This window comes from Larus michahellis, chromosome 16 (genome assembly GCF_964199755.1).
Source record: "Larus michahellis chromosome 16, bLarMic1.1, whole genome shotgun sequence".
In the NCBI taxonomy this organism is placed as follows: domain Eukaryota; kingdom Metazoa; phylum Chordata; class Aves; order Charadriiformes; family Laridae; genus Larus; species Larus michahellis.
In genome coordinates this window covers 5,355,590-5,375,540 of record NC_133911.1, presented here as the reverse complement: position 1 = coordinate 5,375,540, position 19,951 = coordinate 5,355,590, and the positions used below count along the sequence as shown (strand labels likewise).

Below are 19,951 nucleotides of genomic sequence, written 5' to 3'. Positions count from 1 at the left end.
GACTTACACATCTCAGTACTTCATTAGCAAAATAAAGCTAATCACACGCACTTGACTGAGCTCTTAGTCTACGAGCAGTCTGAACTGTCATTCTTGTTCACTTGAAATAAAAATTGGGTGTTTTATGTCAAATACTCTGACAGCAGGAAAGAGCTAGGAGGATTGTGCTGTTTTAACAGAAGTAAAAGCCTATTTTGTCACAGCTGTATTTTGTTGTATTTCTGTAAAATGGCGGCAATGTAATAGTTGTGATACAAGGGTTTTGGATTTTATTTGCAAATAAACAGTGATAATAAACAATATCCTAGAACTACACTGAATTATATAGCAACAGACTGGAAAAATGTCCACTGCTTTCCTAGTTGAGATTGTTACTTTTATTAGTCATTGGTCACTTCTTTCAGGAGCTTAAATTCTGAAGGATAGCTTCATCTGTAAAAGAGGGGGCTGTTTTATCAGATTCCTTGAAATAGAAAGGAAACTGACCTTTCTGTTTTATTTCCAGAGCAACAGTACATATTCAGGTGAACGATGTTAATGAATATGCTCCTGTGTTCAAAGAGAAGTCATACAAGGCCACGGTTATTGAAGGCAAGCGGTATGACAACATCCTGAAAGTGGAAGCAGTGGATGCAGATTGTTCACCTCAGTTCAGCCAGATTTGCAGTTATGAAATTGTAACTCCGGATGTACCTTTCGCTATTGACAAAGATGGTAAGAACACGATGTGAGATGGAGTGGGAATTACTATAATTTGCCGCCCTAAGAATAGGACTCCAAACTGGTCAGCGTAAAACTACAGCAACCCTGTTTTAACCCTTTCCTCCAACATAGCTAAAAGGAGGTGTTCACTTGAGCAGTTTGAATTGATAAGGAAAAGTGAGGTATCTTTCAATGCCAATACTGTGTACTGTCTACTGAGGTAAGGAGCAGATGGTTGGTTGCATGTTTGTAGTTTCTTGTAAAATGCTTTTCAAAATAAAGGAAATATGGTAGCTGTATTATGTTTCAAACCAGCTCTTAGTAGGCTTGTGCTTTTTTTGCCTGTAGTTTTCTATTCTGTATTAGGATAGCTTTTGCTAATTAGCTTTCAAAAATGGGATTCCATGCGTATGCTTTTCATATTTGAGATGCTCATGTGGCTCTGGAGATTACAGTATCATGGTTATTGGTTTTGAAATGTAGTGATTTGTTGTCATTTCATATCCATTGCTGATCTGTGGACCTTTTGACTACTTCTAGGGGTTCAAGCAAGCTGATTAAGCAAAGCGAGACCATATTTACTGAGCTTTAGTTTGAGTTTTTGGGGCATCCACATTGCCAATGGGTAATTTTCATTGGTGTGCAAATTTAAAAAAAGTTAGAGAGTCCTGGCACATGCCAAACAATTTATTTATCAGTTACCACCTATGAACGGTTTCATTTTGGGTAATATAATACACTATTAAGAGCCTGATAAGTATATACCTGCTGTTCTGTGTATGTGTGCTCATCTCTGGATTTACGTAATTTTTAAGGATCTGGGCCTAATGTCTGGCATTGAGAAGTCAAATAGTGAAGGACTGTTTCGCTTGCAGGCGTATCTGTTGAAATCTCAGTTCCTATATGAAGTATATAGGTGGTACCTGGATGCATTTGATGTGGCAGTGACCCTGAAAAATTAGTAGACATTGACATGTGATTACTGCTTTTTTTTTTTCCTTTGTGTCTCAGGTTATATAAAAAACACAGAAAAGTTAAATTATGGTAAAGAACATCAGTATAAACTGACAGTAACAGCATATGACTGTGGGAAGAAGAGAGCTGCTGAGGATGTGTTGGTTAAAATTAGCATTAAGCCTACATGCAAGCCTGGCTGGCAAGGTTAGTTTGATCTCCCTCCTAGCTGCTTTTAGCATTTGCCAGTACCTTCGGTTTAACATGAGAGATTTTTAATATTGTTTCTTTGGATCTACAGGTTGGAGCAAAAGAATAGAATATGAGCCTGGTACTGGTTCATTAGCTCTCTTCCCCAGTATGCGTTTGGAGACATGTGATGAGCCAATAACCTCAATTCAAGCAACAGTTGAGCTAGAAACCAACCATATTGGCAAAGGCTGTGATAGAGACACCTACTCTGAGAAATCCATTCACAGACTCTGTGGTAAGAATGCTTTTGTTAAAATAGTCTCTCTTGGTTATTGGTTTTTCTTTGAATATTATGTTAGACCACAAATCAATGAGTAGATATGGTCTTCATTTGCTTGTAGTTTCCTCCAGCTTTTTTCCTAGCAGGCAATAAAAAGCATGAAACTGTCCGAAGGTGACTTCTAAAATAATTCTCAAATGCAATAAAGAATCTTTTTCTTCTGCCTCTCCACTAGCATATATAGACTAATAATTTCCCTCTTGTGAGATTCATGTTCAAGAGCTGAGAGAATGTTATATATGTGGAAGGGTATAGCCATTAAAACCTCTCTGTTTATCTGAGGCACGATGGATGTGAAGGGTGCAATGTAAGAAATATTTGGTAAAAAAGTAGATGAGAAAACCGAAACAGCATGGTTTGGAAAAAAACAGTTTACTTACATCAGTTAAATTTACACTGTGCTTGCTCTAGGAATAAAGGGCACCTTGGCATCCACGTGTGCTGCAGTTAAAGGTCTTATGAAAAGTTTATGAATCCTTTGTAGCCAATATAGAAGAATTTCAATTACAGGACAAATTAGCACTGATGATTTATGTCTTCAGCTTCAGTTGAAGTTCAAAGTGTGAATACAGTGTAATCCTGCTTACAACCAAGCAATTCCTAAGCTATTCCCTGACTAGGTCACTGTGACATTAATGATTTAGGCTTGAAGTGGGGGAAAAAACAGCAAGCTGAGTACCTGCTGGGTATTGATATTATTAGACAGTGATCTGTGAGGGGATGCTTACGCATCCCTCTTCAACTGGATCGCTATTAGTCTTATAACTAATATAGTGTGAAGAGAAAGGCATCATGTTTGCGGGCCTGAGGGACAAGTGGTATTAATGTAATGGTTCCTGAGATAGAGGCAAAATAAGGTTCTATAGCTGCAGAGATAGTAAGCAAAACAATTTCCATGAGATTAGTTGTCTACCCAGAAGGTAAATTTATGGAAGTCATCATGGTATTAGATGTTTATTATTAGTGCCACAATATTTAAAAGGAGAATTGCTTGATGTGTGATGGTAGTGCATAATCCTGACGGTGCTGAAAAATTAGTGCTCAGAAAAACAGTTTGGTTTGAAACTATCTGTGATTGGTTTTAGGGTCTATGTTTTTTCATTCGAGTATTTTTTATTGTAGGCGCTTCTTCTGGCACAGCTGAGCTACTTCCCCCTCCAAGTAGTGCTGCTAACTGGACGATAGGACTTCCTACTGATAATGGTCATGACAGTGACCAAGTCTTTGAATTTAATGGCACACAAGCTGTGAAGATTCCAGATGGCGTTGTCACAGTCAATCTAAAAGAGCCCTTCATGATTTCAGTATGGATGAGGCATGGGCCTGGAACCAAAGAGAAAGAGACAATTCTGTGCAATTCAGACAAGACAGGTTTGTCAATACTTCAAATATAAACAGTCTCATTGTTGGGTTTTGTTTATTTGCTTTTATATGCTCTGGCAGCTATATGAGAACCTTAAGTTTTTTCTGTAGGTCAGGTTTTTCTTGGAAGTGAAATGAAGTGGACTGTAAAAGTCGCTCTTTGTTGTGGTTACCTATGAAGGCATTGCCTTAGAATATCTAGCTTCAGATTAGGCAGATTTTTTTTTTTGTAATTCCATTTAAATTATTTTATGCATTTCTTTTTGCCCTGGTAGATGACTTATTCTGGCAACGCAGTCTCGATTTTGCATCTCCAAAGATAGCCTTATTCTTGATGCTGCCTAAAATTATTGATACATACATCAGGTTCAGTGGTAGCATTTGCTACTATTTTTTTTTTCTAGGAGGAGGTAATTTCTCTTTGTAGTGATGAAGTTTTTTTCCTCACCCTGTGCATAATTTCAGTCTCTGTGAATGCTACAGACACAAACATTTTGAAGATACTATTAATAAGAAGGAAATTTGATAACCCTGTTTCCATTATTGCTGTCTAAAGGGGTAAAAGAATTCTTGTCTTTGTTAGCTGGAGCAGTGGATTTGTTCAATATATTAGAAGGATGCTTTATTTCAAAGGCTTCTAGGTTTTTCAAAGGAAATTATGCTGAATATAAAGCAAATGCAGCAGCACTCACCCTTAATTAAATTTTAACTGAAAATAAGAAAGATTTAACAGCATTTGTAATACCCTAAAAGCATTTCTTTGAACAGGAGAAAAGTGACTGTCATTCAGAACCAGGTACAAATATTCTCCTCTTTTCCATATCTTCACCCAGTCCTGTTAATCAAAACCCAAAACTTTTGGATTCATGGAAGTAAGCGAACTGGAGAAAAAAGGCAAATTTAAATACAATTTTTCCTGTTTTAAAGAAGCAGACCTTTAAAACAAATTTTCCTTTTTTATTCCTTGGTTTGACCTAACTATATAATTTTTGCAACAAATAGTTTCTGGTAGTAGAAATATAATTTGCATTCATTTCAATGGTATTTTATACAATATTGAAAGACTTGGAACTAGGTTTGTTGGAGGGAGGCAATTTGGGATATATTACACTGGAACAATACAGTCAGATTTAATGCTGTCAGGCTGAAAGATTGATTTTGGTGTTTTTTCATTCCCCCCTGGCTTGACTCATCATGCCATGGAATGGATGACGCAGCTAAAATCTTTCTTTTCCTTATTCTTACCCGTTCTGTAGCATCTCACCTTTGTATTTATTTTAAATGTTAAATCCTTTAGAGCTACGACTATGTAACTGTGTAGTTTTCTCTTAGGAAAGCATGTCCACCTGCCGTCATGTGTACCTGTTCCAAAACAGTAATTAGATGCGGTAGAGGCTACTCATTTGAAAAAAAAAGCCCTTCTATTTGCAAATAGAGCTCTTTTTCTCCTGCTGACAGGTTTATCTCCCTGACTCTTTAGTCCTATGCCTTGGTTTAGATTGGATTTGGAGATAGACACGTCTGTTTATTGTACAGTGTATTACTCATGGGTTGTTCAAGAATGTTTGCCCTAATTACTATTACAGATGTTTCTCATTCCTCTTAACATGCCTGATTTACTTCTACATTTGTTTCTTCCTATCAGTTACTTGGGGATTTATGAACAGGTGAATTTCATGGAGTTCTTAAGGTTTACAGAAAATAATGATACTAATTAAAATTCTTGTGCAGATATGAACCGGCACCACTACGCACTCTATGTACACAACTGCCGACTTGTGTTCCTCTTCCGCCAAGATCCTTCAGAGGGAAAAACATACAAACCTGCTGAATTTCACTGGAAGCTAAATCAAGTAAGTTTGGAAGGACAGTTGGTAGGATGTTACAATGCAGTGAAAACCATCGGAGACTAAATTCACTGATAGTATAACTATTAATAAACACTTAATTAATCAACCCTTTATGTTTTATAGAACCCAACAATACTTATTTTATTTGTGATCAAGTGTCAGAGAGAGATTCAGCTCTGCCTTTTAATCTTGAATATAAAGTACTGCTTTGGTGGTTTTATTAAACCCAGTGGGATACTCCTGAAATAAAGTCATTGTCCTGAAAGGTAGTAAAATGTAGATTTATATGTGAAAATACAGTGTCAGTCTTTTAGCTGTGATACCAGTTATCTTCACTCAATACAGTATGAGGTAACGTGTGAAAAAACAATTAAGTATTCTGGTTTGTTTATAGCATTAAACTACTGCTAAGCATGCAACATTTTTGCAGATCACAGTGTTAATAGGATAACAGAAGGACTTACCTTCTTAATCCTTTTTCACATGGAAATAAAATTTGTGATTTCTTACACATTGCAAGCAGTAGCTACAAATCTGTCTTCTTAATTAGATTTTACTCTGCAAAAATAGAGTTAATAGGCCTCTGAGGGATGCAAGTCGTTTCTGCTTCCTATTTACAGAGGGGAGTGTCTGGTTGTATTCTTTCAGTCATGTATTCTTAATTATTTTAGATCAGAAAGTGAAGACTGTAATAACTAATCTTTACTTTGGTCCTACTAAGATCTACAGAACTTATTTCTATGAATTCATGATGTTATGATCATTAAGAATGCAACAGAAAGGACTAAGTATTTTGTGTGCTTCTCCAACCCTTTGGATCAGTGATAAAATAACCCTGTATATCTGTACATTTATAAAGACTTGTTAGTTGCTTTAGGTTGCCGTTGCAGGTCTGTTTTAGCAGTTACCAAAACAATGAGTTACTTTCTAACATAGCTAACTGTATCCTGTTTTCTGTGCAGGGCAATATATACAGTTTCCATGGTAAAATATCCATATATGTCCTTATAGGAAGATTGTTACTTCCAAAAACTAATCAGCTTTGCTATAAACGAGTCTGTTGTGGAAGACTTTTTTCTATTCAAAATGGGCACTTTTTTTTCTAAACAGCCCCTCTCAGCAAATACAGCTCCTTTGTGAAGCAGTGTATTATAATAGTATTTCAGAATGTGTTTGCATGTAGATATGTATTTTTAAATTTAAATATGCTGTTATTAGATATTATAAAAATTAAAGGAAGGGAAATGCATGCAGCTTCCTATATTGGCAATAGAAGAAAACAAACTATTTGTAAGTATTTGACAGTTGGTTTGCTTTTTTCAGATGGGTGCTGTGCATGAAACATAAAGTATGTCTGTACAGGCTTATAGGTTGTCAGTATGTCTGTATGTATGTATATGCAAAATGTGCATCAGATCAGTTACTCAACTGCAATTAAAAAAAAATTAAAGTAGTGTTTTTAAAACTTTCTTTACCCAGGTGTGTGACAAAGAGTGGCATCATTATGTCCTCAGTGTTGAATTTCCTGCGGTAACTCTTTATGTAGACGGCGTTTCGTATGATCCTTTCCCAGTGACTGAAGATTACCCGCTTCATCCTTCAAAGATAGAAACACAGCTTGTAGTTGGAGCATGTTGGCAAGGTAACTATTTACAATTGTTGATAATTTTAATTAACTTTTTTTTTTTTAAGTGAAATCTTTGTGGTTAGCCTAGAAGTACATAGCAGATCTTTTTAGTGCATGAAAGATAACTTGTTTTGTCTTTGCAGATTATTTTGGCTTCTAGGTAGTTTCACGTATTTCCTCTTCTAGTCATTTTTTCAGTGAGAGTTTTTTTGCTCGTTGGCCACAGGTGTGTATAAAACACAAAGGTACTCACTAAGCAGCATTCCATCAAAGTAACTTTTTTGGTAACTGTGGGAATATAGATAGCTTATTTTTAGTAACAGTTGTAAAAGTACATCATATACTTCAGATTACTAAACAGAACACTTAATTTCAAGTAGATTGAAAAGCGTATTATAGAAAAAGTGTTCTCGTAAGTGGAAGCATGACCAGCAGACAATTCAGTTAAGCAACGCATTGATGCTGTCTCTTGGATATTTTACCATTTCTGCTTATAAAAATAAACATAGAAAGCATCTGCTTTATTGTATGCAGACTGTGGCTTAAAACACAGTATTCTGCAAGTTGCAGAGTGCTGATTCATGGGCTTTAATACTTCTGAAACCCACTCTTCAAAGCTTGAGAAAAGGGAGGAGAATGCATCTGAACATGGAGGCTGATGACCAGAGGTGTTACAAAGATGTAACAACGGTCTTGCTTCACAGTCCTGAACTGAAATGTTTGCTTGCTGATTAAATTACATCCTAGCTGTTACAGAGCTGATCTTTTTGGTTGCAGATAAACCAGTGTTAAATCATTCGTGTTTTATTGTAGTTCAGAATACAGACTGTAGTAGCAGTCTGCAATAACGCATAGAAATAGTTTGTGAATGAATGATGAATGGAAAGCTTTGAGACGATTTAATCAATTAAGTCTTCTGTCTTCAGTGTCTCCTTTCTCTTTGAATTTTAAGGCTTTGTGGTGTGATTGAAGGTTAAATTATCAAAATAGCCTCTCATCAAATATACTGTTTTGTGACAAGTTCACTATCTTTCACTATTAATGTTATTTCACTACTAAATTCATTCTGTTGTCGCTTCCTTTGAGTCAATTAATTATTTTCTCCATAATTCATCTCATTCTGTTTGTGACTTTCCAACTATCTCTTCTAGCTCAAAGGGAATCTATAGTGGCTGGTTTTCAAGAAACTGGAGCTTGGAAACTCTGTTCCAGCTAAGTGTATGGATTGTGTAGTGGCTTTCATATATGTTCTGCGTCCTAACAAAAGCATATACATTTAGTTTAAAAACTCCTGTGCTTTCATATTGGCACCAATATATGATTCTTTGATTTCTTCTGACGTGAATTTTCTTTATAATGACAACAGTCTGAAATAAGAGCATTAAAAGTCTGGAGTACAAGAACTTGAGGGAGTACCTTTTAAAAATTCCCCCAAAAGCCTGGTTTTTAGGGAATTAGAACACAGGGGAAAAAAGTATGCCAAAGGAGTGAAGTTAGCACTCTTTGTCTTACCAAGATTTTAAAATAAATTGGGCTGCTCTAAGTTATATGTACAGCTCACCTCTAAGGAGAGAGAGATTTTATGCTTTTGAAAAAGTTCTTTTAACATTTCTTTTAAAAGATTAAAAGCTGTTTTTCATTTTTGGTGCTTCCCTCCCTGGCTGCTTCTATCTGATAAATTGACTGTTTAATAGATATGATGTATTATTACGATAAAAAAATCTGTGTTGGTAATGGCTCCTTTTGATCAGCATTTAATACCTTTTGCTGATCTGCTGAGATAGGCTGGATCTCACCGTAGTGTCCCTTTTAGTAGCTGGAAGAGGAGAAAACAAATCGAGCTGTATCTCATTACTAATACTGTTTTTTTGTGAGGTTGGGTTTGGCTGTGGTTGAAGTGTTTTCCAGTGTGACTGGTTTTACTGCAGCTTGTGTATGGGGCTCTTCAAGTTGTCTTGTCTTGAATGTTATGTTCTTGTAACAACATAGTAATGCTTCTTCCCTGCATTGCAGCTATTAGTGTTTCAGAGACCTCGCAATCCTTGAGAAGCTGGGTCGAGTATAAGCAGACTTTTTTGGGGAAGTGCTGCTGGGTATTTTCTGTGATAAGAGAGTTTGCCAAATTGTAACTACCTGGTCCTTTCCCTGTTGTCCTATTCTCTGTCTTGCTTTTCTACAGAATATACAGGAAATGAAAATGACAATGAAACTGTGCCTGAGACCTCTGCAGGTTGCTGGAGTTTTTTCCCTACTGTTTTATTTCATTTTTAAGCCAAGACATTGCTTCATCTCACACACAGCATGAAATGCAGGCATTGCATTTGGGCCATTGACCTTCACATAATCCTCTCCTAGGCTTGTTTCTCCATTGTGCTTCTATTTCCAGAGCTTCATCAGCTGATTTTTTTTTGCTTTCTTTTTGGTTTTTGGTGGGGTTTTTTTTGGTTGCACCCAAATGCACATCCATGTACAAATCTGCAACCATTGTGATTGCAGTGAAGTGGTGTAAAGTAAGTTGCTGATGTAAAATATCAGCTATAATTTCTTTAATCCAGTTTTGTTAAAACATAAATGCACCTCATCCTATATAAATATATGTATATATATGTATTGTAGGGGGGTGTGTGTATCATAGAATTATTCAGTAGTTTGGGAAGGACCTCTGGAAGTCAGGTAGCTTTGCTCCTCACTCACGACTGATTTGATATTTAGATCAGGTTGCCTGTATATAACTCAAAGACAGACCTGTAAAGTACAGTGTGTGCTCACTTGATATAAAGTCCTAATTACAGTGAATGGGCATGAAGGCTTTGGCTACCAGGTATTTCAGGTTGGCTAAGTGGTTTTTTTTCTTAGAAATATTTAGTTACAGTTCAGTGGATTTTGTGTCTTGAGTAGAGACACTTAAAATTAGTGTGTATTTCTAAAAGTGTATTTAAGATAAGTACTGTTCCTGTAAAGTTTAAGAGTTCCTGGAATGGTCTAGGTATAATTGACAAGAGGTTTCTAGCTGTGCATAATCATTTAGATTTGGCAAGGATGTAACTGAATCCAGGGGCCAGAAGCTGGAGCTGTAAAAATCTAAACTGGAAATTATATAATTTGTAAAAGGGCAGTTCACTACTAAAAATTCTATGGAGTTACGGCAGGGATCTTTTATCACGTAAAAATCTTAAAAGCAAGCTTAGACATATTTCTAAAAATCTGGTAGCTTAGTAAGTGATGACCTTGAAATACAAATTTCTGGGCGATGTTCTGTGGTCCCCATAGATTAGCAAGATATAGACTAGGTGATCATCATCATGTCATCTTCAGAAAATCTAAGCAGCAAGGGGCTTGTCGGGTTGCAATTCATCAGACTTAGATATCTAAAAATTTGTATCTAAAACCTGAGTTTAAACTGCTCCCTCGTGTCCATTCAGAGACAAAGGCACCTTTAGAGGGGAGCAGTTAACTCTTAGAGACCTTTTTCAGAATGAGCTGAATCACTTTGTGAAGTTTCTTCCTGTCCTTTGAGTGTAAAGAGAGCCTGTAATGATGGGTTTAGATGTAGATAACTAGCATCTAGAGGAATGATGCTGTTGTCCTCTTATGCTGACGGGCATTGCCTGTTTTGTAGAGAACTGACTAGTGGGAGCCGTTACCTCAATATGAAGATTCAGGTTTCGTAGTTCATCTCACTGGTTTTGTCTTTCATTTCTGAAGAACACCACCTCGCTGTATGGGCGATTTCTTTTGAAACGTTTGTTACGGAAATATCAGCCTTGGTTTCACAGTTCAAGATGGCCACACCTGTTTTGAAGGCCATATGCATGGTGAACTGTTTAATTTTTTTCTTTATGCTTGAACATAATCACAAGGTTAACGCCCAGAATGGATAAAAACTAACCCGCATGCATATAGTACTTTGTGGTACCAGAAGGCATATTTGTTGTTTTATAAAAGAAAAAAAGAAAAGAAAAGAATCAAAACATATAAAGATTTTTTCCTTCCTCCCTTTATAAAGGTGGTGAACTCCACATGGCGCAGTTTTTCCGAGGCAATCTGGCAGGTTTGATGATTCGTTCTGGTAAACTGGAAAACAAGAAAGTGATAGATTGCCTGTATACTTGCAAAGAGGGACTGGATTTGCAAATGGCTGATGGTGTTGGCAAAGGCGTGAAGGTAAAGTTGCATGTGAATAAAGGGGAGCATGTCTATTGCTCTGCTGATAATAGTTACAAGTTTGGCTGTCAGAATTAGTAGGTCTGTCCCAAATAAAACCATCTAGTCTATTGTGCATTAAAATTACATGAAAACTAGGAAATCTTTCTTTTATAGACATGGTCTTAGTGGAGTTTAAGAATGTAAGTTAACTGTGTTCTCTTTAATCTTGAAGAGAAGTTCCACGTTTGTGAGCCTCTCTTTTACCAGCTATACAAGGTTGTCTAATAAAAGATAGAGATTCTTAACAAGCAGCTTAGTAGAAAGAGACTAACTTGTGTGCCTTTTTTTTAATAGCAAGGTTACGTGAACGGAGACAAATTTCTTCTCTATATTAGCTGTGTCTCTTCCGTATTACTAGAATCTTCACATCAGAATTATGACAAGTGCCTAGATTTTTTCTTAAAGAATGAAGCACTAAATATGTTTGACTGGAATAAGGAAGTGAATAGGGAAGACTGTGTACTACAAGGCTAGTAAGTAACGGCCTTATTGCTTTGAATACAGGTGTAATTATCCTAGCATTTACCAGGTTAAGCAGTGTTGAACTTACAGATTTAATTACCTGATCATGTTACTGTTTGAGTATTCTCTTATATTTTTTTTCTGTGTTGTTTCAGATCCACATGAACCCAAGTCAGTCAACACTGACCTTAGAAGGGGATGATATCGACAGAGTTGACAAGGCCATGCAGCACATTTCCTACCTGAATTCCCGCCAGTTCCCAACACCTGGGATTCGGAGGCTTAAAATCAGCAGTGTTGTCAAGTATGTGCTGGTGGTGAAATAATGCGTGTCTGTACGGTGATGCTGAAGCCTGGAACAATGTTCCAGTATCTTAGTATGTAACTATCACACATTTGAATATGGAGAATGTTTTCTACACCAGCACTCTTACTTTCTTCCTGAGAATGTAGTAAGGAGTGTATAAGATAGGGAGGAACTTGTTGCAAAGGTATGCCGTGAAGGGTGTGCTGTCTGTCTCCAGTAATCACAGGCTTCATTAAAGGTGTTATCTGCGGCTGTTAGAGCATAGAAAATGGGGCCAGATGTTAACGGTAAGTAAAAATTAATTGTAAGATTGCTCCCTTGGTGGGGAATTCTTACTTTCCAACACAGTTGATGAATTTATCTAAGACTCTTGGGTCCCAGATAGAGCTTTTTAAAAATTTATAAAGCAATTACTCTGCATAATTGTGCCTTCCTCTCAGATAGCCTCCTTGACTGTGCAAAACTGCTTCTGTATCTTGTAGATGTTTCAATGAAGAGGCCTGCGTCTCCATTCCTTCTGTGGAGGGGTACGTAATGGTCTTGCAACCAGAGGAACCAAAAATCAGCCTCAGTGGGATCAACCATTTTGCCCGCTCTGCTTCAGAGTTTGAGAGTTCTGAGGGTGTTTCCCTCTTTCCTGAGCTTCGCATAATAAGCACCATTACACGGGAGGTGGAGCCAGAGGGAGATGGAGATGAAGATCCTACAGGTAACATCCTTTTCTGCTTAGGACTGTTGGTTACCCTCACCCCATTCAAAGATGACAGTGGAGGATCTTCCTCTTGCAAAGAGGCGAGGATTTCACTTTTAATACAGAATCTAGTAGGGGAAGAGAAGATGTATGTCTCTTGTGAGAAGGTGTAGGTACTCTGCTCTGGGCTAGCAACAGTAGTTGAAATAGTAGTTAGGCCATTATCTTCATGTCGATATCCCTTGTTTCAATTTTGTATTCTTTTTTTAATCATTATTTCATGAATACTTGCTCTTTTTACTTCAGGCCCAGATCTTAATATTTGTTCTGGAGGAAGAGTTGAGTTCGCATGTGACATTTTATAGCTCCTGGGCTCTTGTCTACTTCACCTTTGTTTCTGCTTACCTCTGGCTTTTTCCGTGCTTTTTAGTACAAGAGTCTTTGGTATCTGAAGAGATCATGCATAACCTGGATACGTGTGAGGTGACAGTGCTAGGAGAGGAACTAAATCAGGAACAAGAAAGCCTGGAGATTGACATGACGCGATTGCAGCAGAAAGGCATTGAGATGAGTAGTTCCAGCCTGGGCATGATAATCACAGGTAGGGGTTACTACTTCTGCCCTTTTTGTAGGAAGGGTCTGAAGACGGTGATAGCGGGAACAGTGTACTAGAGATAGTTTGTAACACCTTACTCCAGATACTTCATTTTTGACAAGAATTTCAAGCTCAGAGGTGTTAACAACTATTTTGCGGAAAGCTGCGGTTCTAGAAAATACATGATTCTAGAACCTCCTTTCTGTTCTTTCATGTCCCAAATTGCAAGTTACCTCTGGACTATGGAAATGAAGTACACTTTCCCTAGAAAGGGCTTGTTCCTTGCACAGATGATCCAGTGCCTAGGAGCACGCACCTTTCCTTTTTATTTTATATTCAGAATATGTTAATGTATTCAAAAGAAAGGCTCCTGTAATCCCTTTAAAGGGTCTAGGATTTTATCACAAAATCAATCCACAGAATTTCAGTGGAGCCACGTATTTGTGTGTCAGTGGTGTTACGTTCTTCAACTGAAAATCTGACAGCCAAGACAACTTACTTGAAGAAAGGGAGTAATATTTGTCAAGTATATGATGTTGTACCAGTCTTTAGCAAAGTAAATGTTTTATCTGTTTATTTCTCTCCACAGGGGTTGATACTATGGCTAGTTATGAAGAGGTTTTGCATTTGATACGCTACAGAAACTGGCACACTGTTTCTCTCTTTGACAGAAAGTTCAAATTAGTCTGTTCTGAGCTTAATGGACGCTATGTCAGCAATGAGTTTAAAGTGGAGGTATGTCAGCTAATCTGATCACGCTGAGAAGTTGTAGAGTATGGATTGTTAGGAGGATGGAAATTGTTGCCTCAAGTGATAGATAATTGATCAATTACTGATGTAGGGTTTTGCCCTGTAAATAAATACTAGTAAATATGTGCATTTCAGCCTGTGTTTTATGTATAAATGTGTTTTTAATCCTACATTTCAGCTTCAAAAAAGGCTGTCTTAACAGAGGTGAAACTGTTGTGTTGTAGAAGAAATAGTATGGCTAATGGAAGTGGGAAGGCAAAAAGGTTGAGTTGGAAAGACAGTGTATTAATTTAGCAAAAAACTAGAATATAGAGTAAGAGTAGACTTGAGCGGCCCTCATGTATAACTCCTAGGATTCTGCAGATGAATTTGCTGGGCCCTTTGCTGCTTTACTTGTGTGATGCTTAAATTGCTGATACCGAGGGCTTATGTAAGAGTACACACAGGCTAAAATTGCATTTCCTCCAGTAGAATACAGGTTAATTATGAGTTAATACACTTACATCAAATATATGGAAGTACAGCAGAAGATAACATAAGGGGCACTAAAATTTCAGGTGCTGGAATATGAAGTTACTTACATTGAGAGGAACTACCATGTAACTGCATCTTTCAGCTACGAGCTTGAATTTCTGTATTTTAGAGCTGATGAAAGGGATGACGGTGAAGTTAATTGTATTTACCACTAGTTGTGGTGGGTTGGGAAACCTCCTGTGTTGCAGAATAGAGATTTCTGTGTTAAGTAATGTGGTTTGATTTCCTGAGGAAATTCTGTAAGCTTGAGTTGAACTGCAAATGCTTTCCTTGCTGGGTAGTAAACATGCTCTCTTCCTGTTGCGCAGCTGGTCAGGTACCCGTATCACAGTGTCCCGCCACAGGAGGGGTATTTTTAGCTCTGCTTGTTCGGCAAGGAAACAAGAAAAATGCTGTGCAAATGATGAGCTTGCAGTTGTACCTAAACGCCAGCTCTGCTAAGTCTGGGTTAAACTTTAAAGAATAGTTTTCTCTTAACCCTTTCACTACAATATGGATTTTTTGCTTTGGTGTTAGCCGGAGATATACAGCAGAATAAGAAAAGATGGAAATAAAGAAGATGTAATGAATGTGTTATATATATTTGTATATACTGTTATTTCAGATTAAAATGGCTGGCTACCAAATTTGAAAATAAATAGGCTTTATCTGTTTTATTCTGAAATACTGGTTTCTGTACACAAACTTGCCAGACTAACTAGAACAGATTTGAGGGCTATAAAAATGAAGGGGTCTGTGAGAAGGAATCGTAATTCGCGAGGAGCTACTGATGGGGCTGATTGTCCCCTGAGGCAAGCCATTGCTGTGTTGAAAGGAGAATTGGATGCCTGCTCTGGGAAATAGATTATTTATTTATTTATTTATTTTATTTTTTGTTTGTTTGTCTTTTTATCTCTTCAGAAGTAAATTGTTGCATTTCTGGAGTTTAACATTTTCTTTTTGTTCCTAGGTGAATGTTATCCACACAGCTAACCCGGTTGAACACGCTAATCATATAGCTGCGCAACCACAATTTGTTCATCCAGTGCACCATACCTTTGTTGATCTCTCTGGCCACAACTTGGCTAACCCTCATCCATTTTCAGGTGGGAATTCTCAGTCACTGAAATTCAGCTCTCTCTTTTCTGGTGTTAAACTGTCACGGAAGCTTCTTGCTACAGAGAGCTTTTTCCCCAGAGTTGAAACCAGTGTGCTGGACTAATAGTACAGGCAGCTACTCGGTCCTGTTCTGCTGTTGCCCAAGCAGGGAGGAGTGGATTACTAGAGATCTACGAAATATCTTTTCCTCCAGCAGGAGAGCTTTCTGTCGGCTTGTGTGCATTGGAAAATGGGAGATGTGCTAGTCTTGAGGGGACTGTAAGACCTAGATAAAGGATGTGAGGAACTGGGGCAGCATTTCTTCTGAATGGCATGAGGGAAGAACTGCAGCCTTATTGCCTTGATGAGTCGTGTTATCTGTCCTGTCTGTTTTAATTATATTAATTTAGCATGGGTGTAGGATGCGAGAGGAGGAAACACAGGCATTTTAGAAAGGAGATTCTGTGTGTGGTGGAATCTGCTTTCCATGTGTTGTCAGTCCTTCAAACTGATGTAATTATACTTACAGAATTACATTTTAGTTCTTATTCTCCAACTGACGTTTTAAGTCAGGCCTTAGACAAACTGCCTCTGTGTAGCTACGTGTAATATTTGTATAATGCCATTTCCCTCTTGCAGGTGATGGGAACACAGGAGTAGTTATTAGCATTGTATAAGAGTTAGTTATCAGTATCGTTATCAGTATCATCTAGGAAGCTCCTTTTTTTCTTCCTTGTTGCAGTTGTCCCAAGTACAGCCACTGTTGTGATAGTCGTTTGTGTCAGTTTCCTGGTTTTTATGATTATTCTGGGAGTGTTCCGAATCCGCGCCGCACATCAGAGAACGATGCGTGACCAAGACACTGGAAAGGAAAATGAGATGGACTGGGATGACTCTGCTTTGACCATCACTGTGAACCCCATGGAGGTAAAGCTCTTAACAACACAGTGCCCTTTTCCAGCTGCAACGGGGACGATTGTACACAGACAGAGTAGTAGAGCAAAACCAACCGCAGAACATAGAGACGAGACATTAACTCTGAATTTTTAATGAATGCGCCAAAGTGACAAATCCCAACGGCAATGTTTGGGATCTTGCGTGGGTTATGGCTTCAGGATGGATAACTGGGTTTTACGGGTCAGTGTCCAACTGCTCGCTGTTGGACACTCGCTGCGTGATGCTGCTCGCTGCCTCAGCCATGGTCTGCTTTTTTCCAAAGTTGTAAGAAACTATTTATTTATTTATTATTATAAGAAACATCTGTGTTTATGATGTTTCCTTCTGCTGTGGTTGACATCTGAATTTTTAGAAAATCAGGAACAAGAACGATGTGCAACCTTAATGCTATTTGCGTGACCTTACCACAAGATCCTTTTCCAGTAGAATTTGAAGTACTGGATCGGACTTCAGAATTAGTTTGTTTAGGATTGATAACGATGTTACAAAGCTATTTTAAAGAGTGCTACTTTCTTTTTCTTTTCTGGTTGCCTAATTACTGCTGAATGTCTAAAACCAGCAAGGAATCTAGTAGCTCTTTCTCAATATAGTGCCTTGAGCCGGAATTCAAAAGAACAAAAAGGATTTTGGCCAGTACGGTATCACCAGCTAATTTCTGTCTTAACAGACTTACGAGGATCAACACAGCAGTGAAGAGGAAGAGGAGGAAGAGGAAGAAGAAAGCGAAGATGGAGAAGAAGATGACATCACTAGTGCAGAGTCTGAAAGCAGCGAGGAGGAGGAGGGAGAGCAGGAAGAGGACCAACAGAATGTCAATAGACAGCAACAGCTGGAATGGGATGACTCTACCCTCAGTTATTGATTCTAGCTGTTCCCTTTGTCTTTATGTCTCTGCTCTAGAAGACGCCACTGTAATACACTCCATTGTTACCAAGGATTCATGGTGTTTAACAAAAAAAAAAAAACCCAACAAAAAAACCATCATTCTGGCCAGTAGATTCAACCCCTCCCGACACATCCCCGTGTTTGTGTTATGTCAGCTAGGTCCTGCTGCTGTTCCTAGAATCGTAGGTAGCACCTCTTCCTTCAGCCATGCCTCAGTGACTGGATTTTATTTTTTACGCTATGTGAGGAACCACCTTGCACTTTTTTTCTTCATGTCATCTCAGCTAAGTGACTCTACGGTTCTGTAGCCATTGCACATGAATTTCTGAACTGTCTTTTTTTTTTTTTTTTTTGCTCGGTGAAACAAACTTGGCTTTGTTCCTTGTTCTCTTTCTAAAAGATGCAAAGATTGCTTGTTGACAAAGGGTAAAGCTGCTCATTTCAGCCTGTCGATTTCTTTTAATTTTTTCCCCCAAATTAGTGCATGTGTAAAGTGGCAGAATGAGGTTAATATGTAGAAGATTAACAGACTTTTTAATATTTTGTAAATATATTGGAATTATGTAATTATGTCATTTGTGGTAGTGAAAACAGGGATTGGGGTTTAAAACATGCTAAAGTAAAAAAAATCATGCAGCATGAAATATTACAAATCTCATACTACTGCAGCAGGAGCACGGGCACAGCTCTCTAGTGTAGATGTTTCAGTAATACGGTGTCATTGGCCTTGACTGCCATGTTCGCTCATGCCCCGCTCTGGTTTTCCTTTAATTTTTCTTTCCTTTTCTTTAATCTCCTTTATTTTTGCAGAGGGAACAGACAAGCTTGTGAGAAATTGTAAAGGCTTCAGGAACGTCTGCAGAGGTTCGACTGCCCTGTGCAATACAGTTGTTTGGTTTTCTTTTTCTTTTTCTTTTTTTTTCCTCCCAATTAAGTCTTGGCATAAGGGCTTTTTAAGTTATTAGGGGAAAAAACACTACTTAGATGGTGGGCAAATGAGAGTGTGCTGTTGCTGTGGTGTGTTGCCACAGCTCCTATTAATTACGGTGAGGCTGCCTGGAGTACAATGATGGTCTGTTCACGCTGCTGACGGGGCAGGTTATTCATGTAGTGGATTGGTTGTTACGTTGGTAAGTGAAGCTGGAAAGCCTGAGACCCGCGTACCTGTGCACCTTGGCTCCCAGTCTACAGAGAGAGGGATTTGGGGGGTTTGGTGTGGTTGGTTTTTTGTTTTTTTTTTTTTGGGCTGTTCAGTTTTTCTAATTTGGTAGTGGGAGGGTTTGGGGCATAGCTGATTTCATTTCTCTTAAACACACTCCTGCTCGTTCCCTGTAGCCCCTTGTACAGTAACTTGGACTGTTGGTGTGTTAAGCCTTTGTTTACACTTAGTAATTGTGTTTTCCTGCTGGTGAAAAACTATAGCATAAATTAGCCAACCAGAAAACCTTGGGAATCATGTTACTGTTATTCCAAGTCCAGATGATTTTGGTTGTTTCTGATCAAAGTTCTAACTTGGAATTGCAAAGGACTTTTCTAAAGAAATAGCTGAAAGGTACGAGAAGTTAGTTATGACCCCGTGGTGAAGAGTGCTGGTTTTTTGGTAAGGCAGGTCTCGTTTATTTAACTTTATTTGGTCTTATGCAGAGCCTTGAATAACGACTGTATGCTTACTTGATTATTTTTTTTTTTTTACATTTGGAGGTGGATTAAAAAGAGTCACTTGTTTTGCTTGTAGCAGGAGAGTAGGACTCCACTCCCTCCTCAGCACGGTAAGCACAGCTCTGGTTTTCGCTCTCGTCTGTAAGTCTGTCTCTATCGTAGGTGCACAGGCCACACGGCTCACAGCAGGGACGTGTTGCACAGTGTAAGCAACACGCAACCAAAGGGTGGGGCACAAAGGGTCATAATTAAAAGAGAGAAAAGATAAGCATCGATCCAAGTGTTTCCATAGTCTTGATTTTCAGAGCAGACCTATTCTCACCTAGTGATGTGTGTAATGGGATCCAGCGGTGGGTTTTATCTGGGGTAGCGCTTGACTGCGGAGTGCCTTTTACAATAGTAGATGGAGCTGGAAGCAGGGAAGGTTACCCACACAACTAGCTTACCGTTTTGGGGGTTGCTTTTTTTTATGTAAAATTTTAGATTTCTAAAATGGGGAAATGGTTTTGACTACTTCTGTGGTAATATAACTGCTAGTTTTAAGTAAACTGGGAAACTTTTAACTTATGTCTGACAGTTGTCCTGTGTTAATGTGTAGAAGACTTATCCTTCCATATACTGTTGCTGTAGCTGCTGTATTTTAGACCAAAACTGATCATGGCTTAATGGTAATCCTGAAAGGTTGTAAATGTCCTGATGCAGTTTGTAGCCACTATGGGTATAACTTTTCAGATGTGTATATTGGTAACAGGTCAGTTTGGAAAGTCTATGAGCTACAATAAATTTCTGGTTCTAAAGGTC

The 19,951-nt window shown here is 38.2% G+C and overlaps 1 protein-coding gene across 2 annotated transcripts in view; it reads left to right on the top strand.

Moving 5' to 3' along the window:
* Positions 1-19,951, top strand: part of CLSTN1 (calsyntenin 1) — a 40,388-nt gene extending 20,437 nt beyond the window's left edge. For both annotated transcript variants that reach the window (XM_074609428.1, XM_074609429.1), the window contains 15 exons: positions 506-714; positions 1,714-1,863; positions 1,958-2,143; positions 3,311-3,559; positions 5,282-5,403; positions 6,880-7,042; positions 9,207-9,257; positions 11,034-11,191; positions 11,851-11,999; positions 12,485-12,711; positions 13,124-13,294; positions 13,878-14,023; positions 15,522-15,657; positions 16,392-16,576; positions 17,274-19,951. In XM_074609428.1, the coding sequence (XP_074465529.1) occupies positions 506-714; positions 1,714-1,863; positions 1,958-2,143; positions 3,311-3,559; positions 5,282-5,403; positions 6,880-7,042; positions 9,207-9,257; positions 11,034-11,191; positions 11,851-11,999; positions 12,485-12,711; positions 13,124-13,294; positions 13,878-14,023; positions 15,522-15,657; positions 16,392-16,576; positions 17,274-17,468 (2,497 nt within the window). In that variant the 3' untranslated portion in view covers positions 17,469-19,951. The remainder of the gene's footprint in view (positions 1-505; positions 715-1,713; positions 1,864-1,957; positions 2,144-3,310; positions 3,560-5,281; positions 5,404-6,879; positions 7,043-9,206; positions 9,258-11,033; positions 11,192-11,850; positions 12,000-12,484; positions 12,712-13,123; positions 13,295-13,877; positions 14,024-15,521; positions 15,658-16,391; positions 16,577-17,273) is intronic.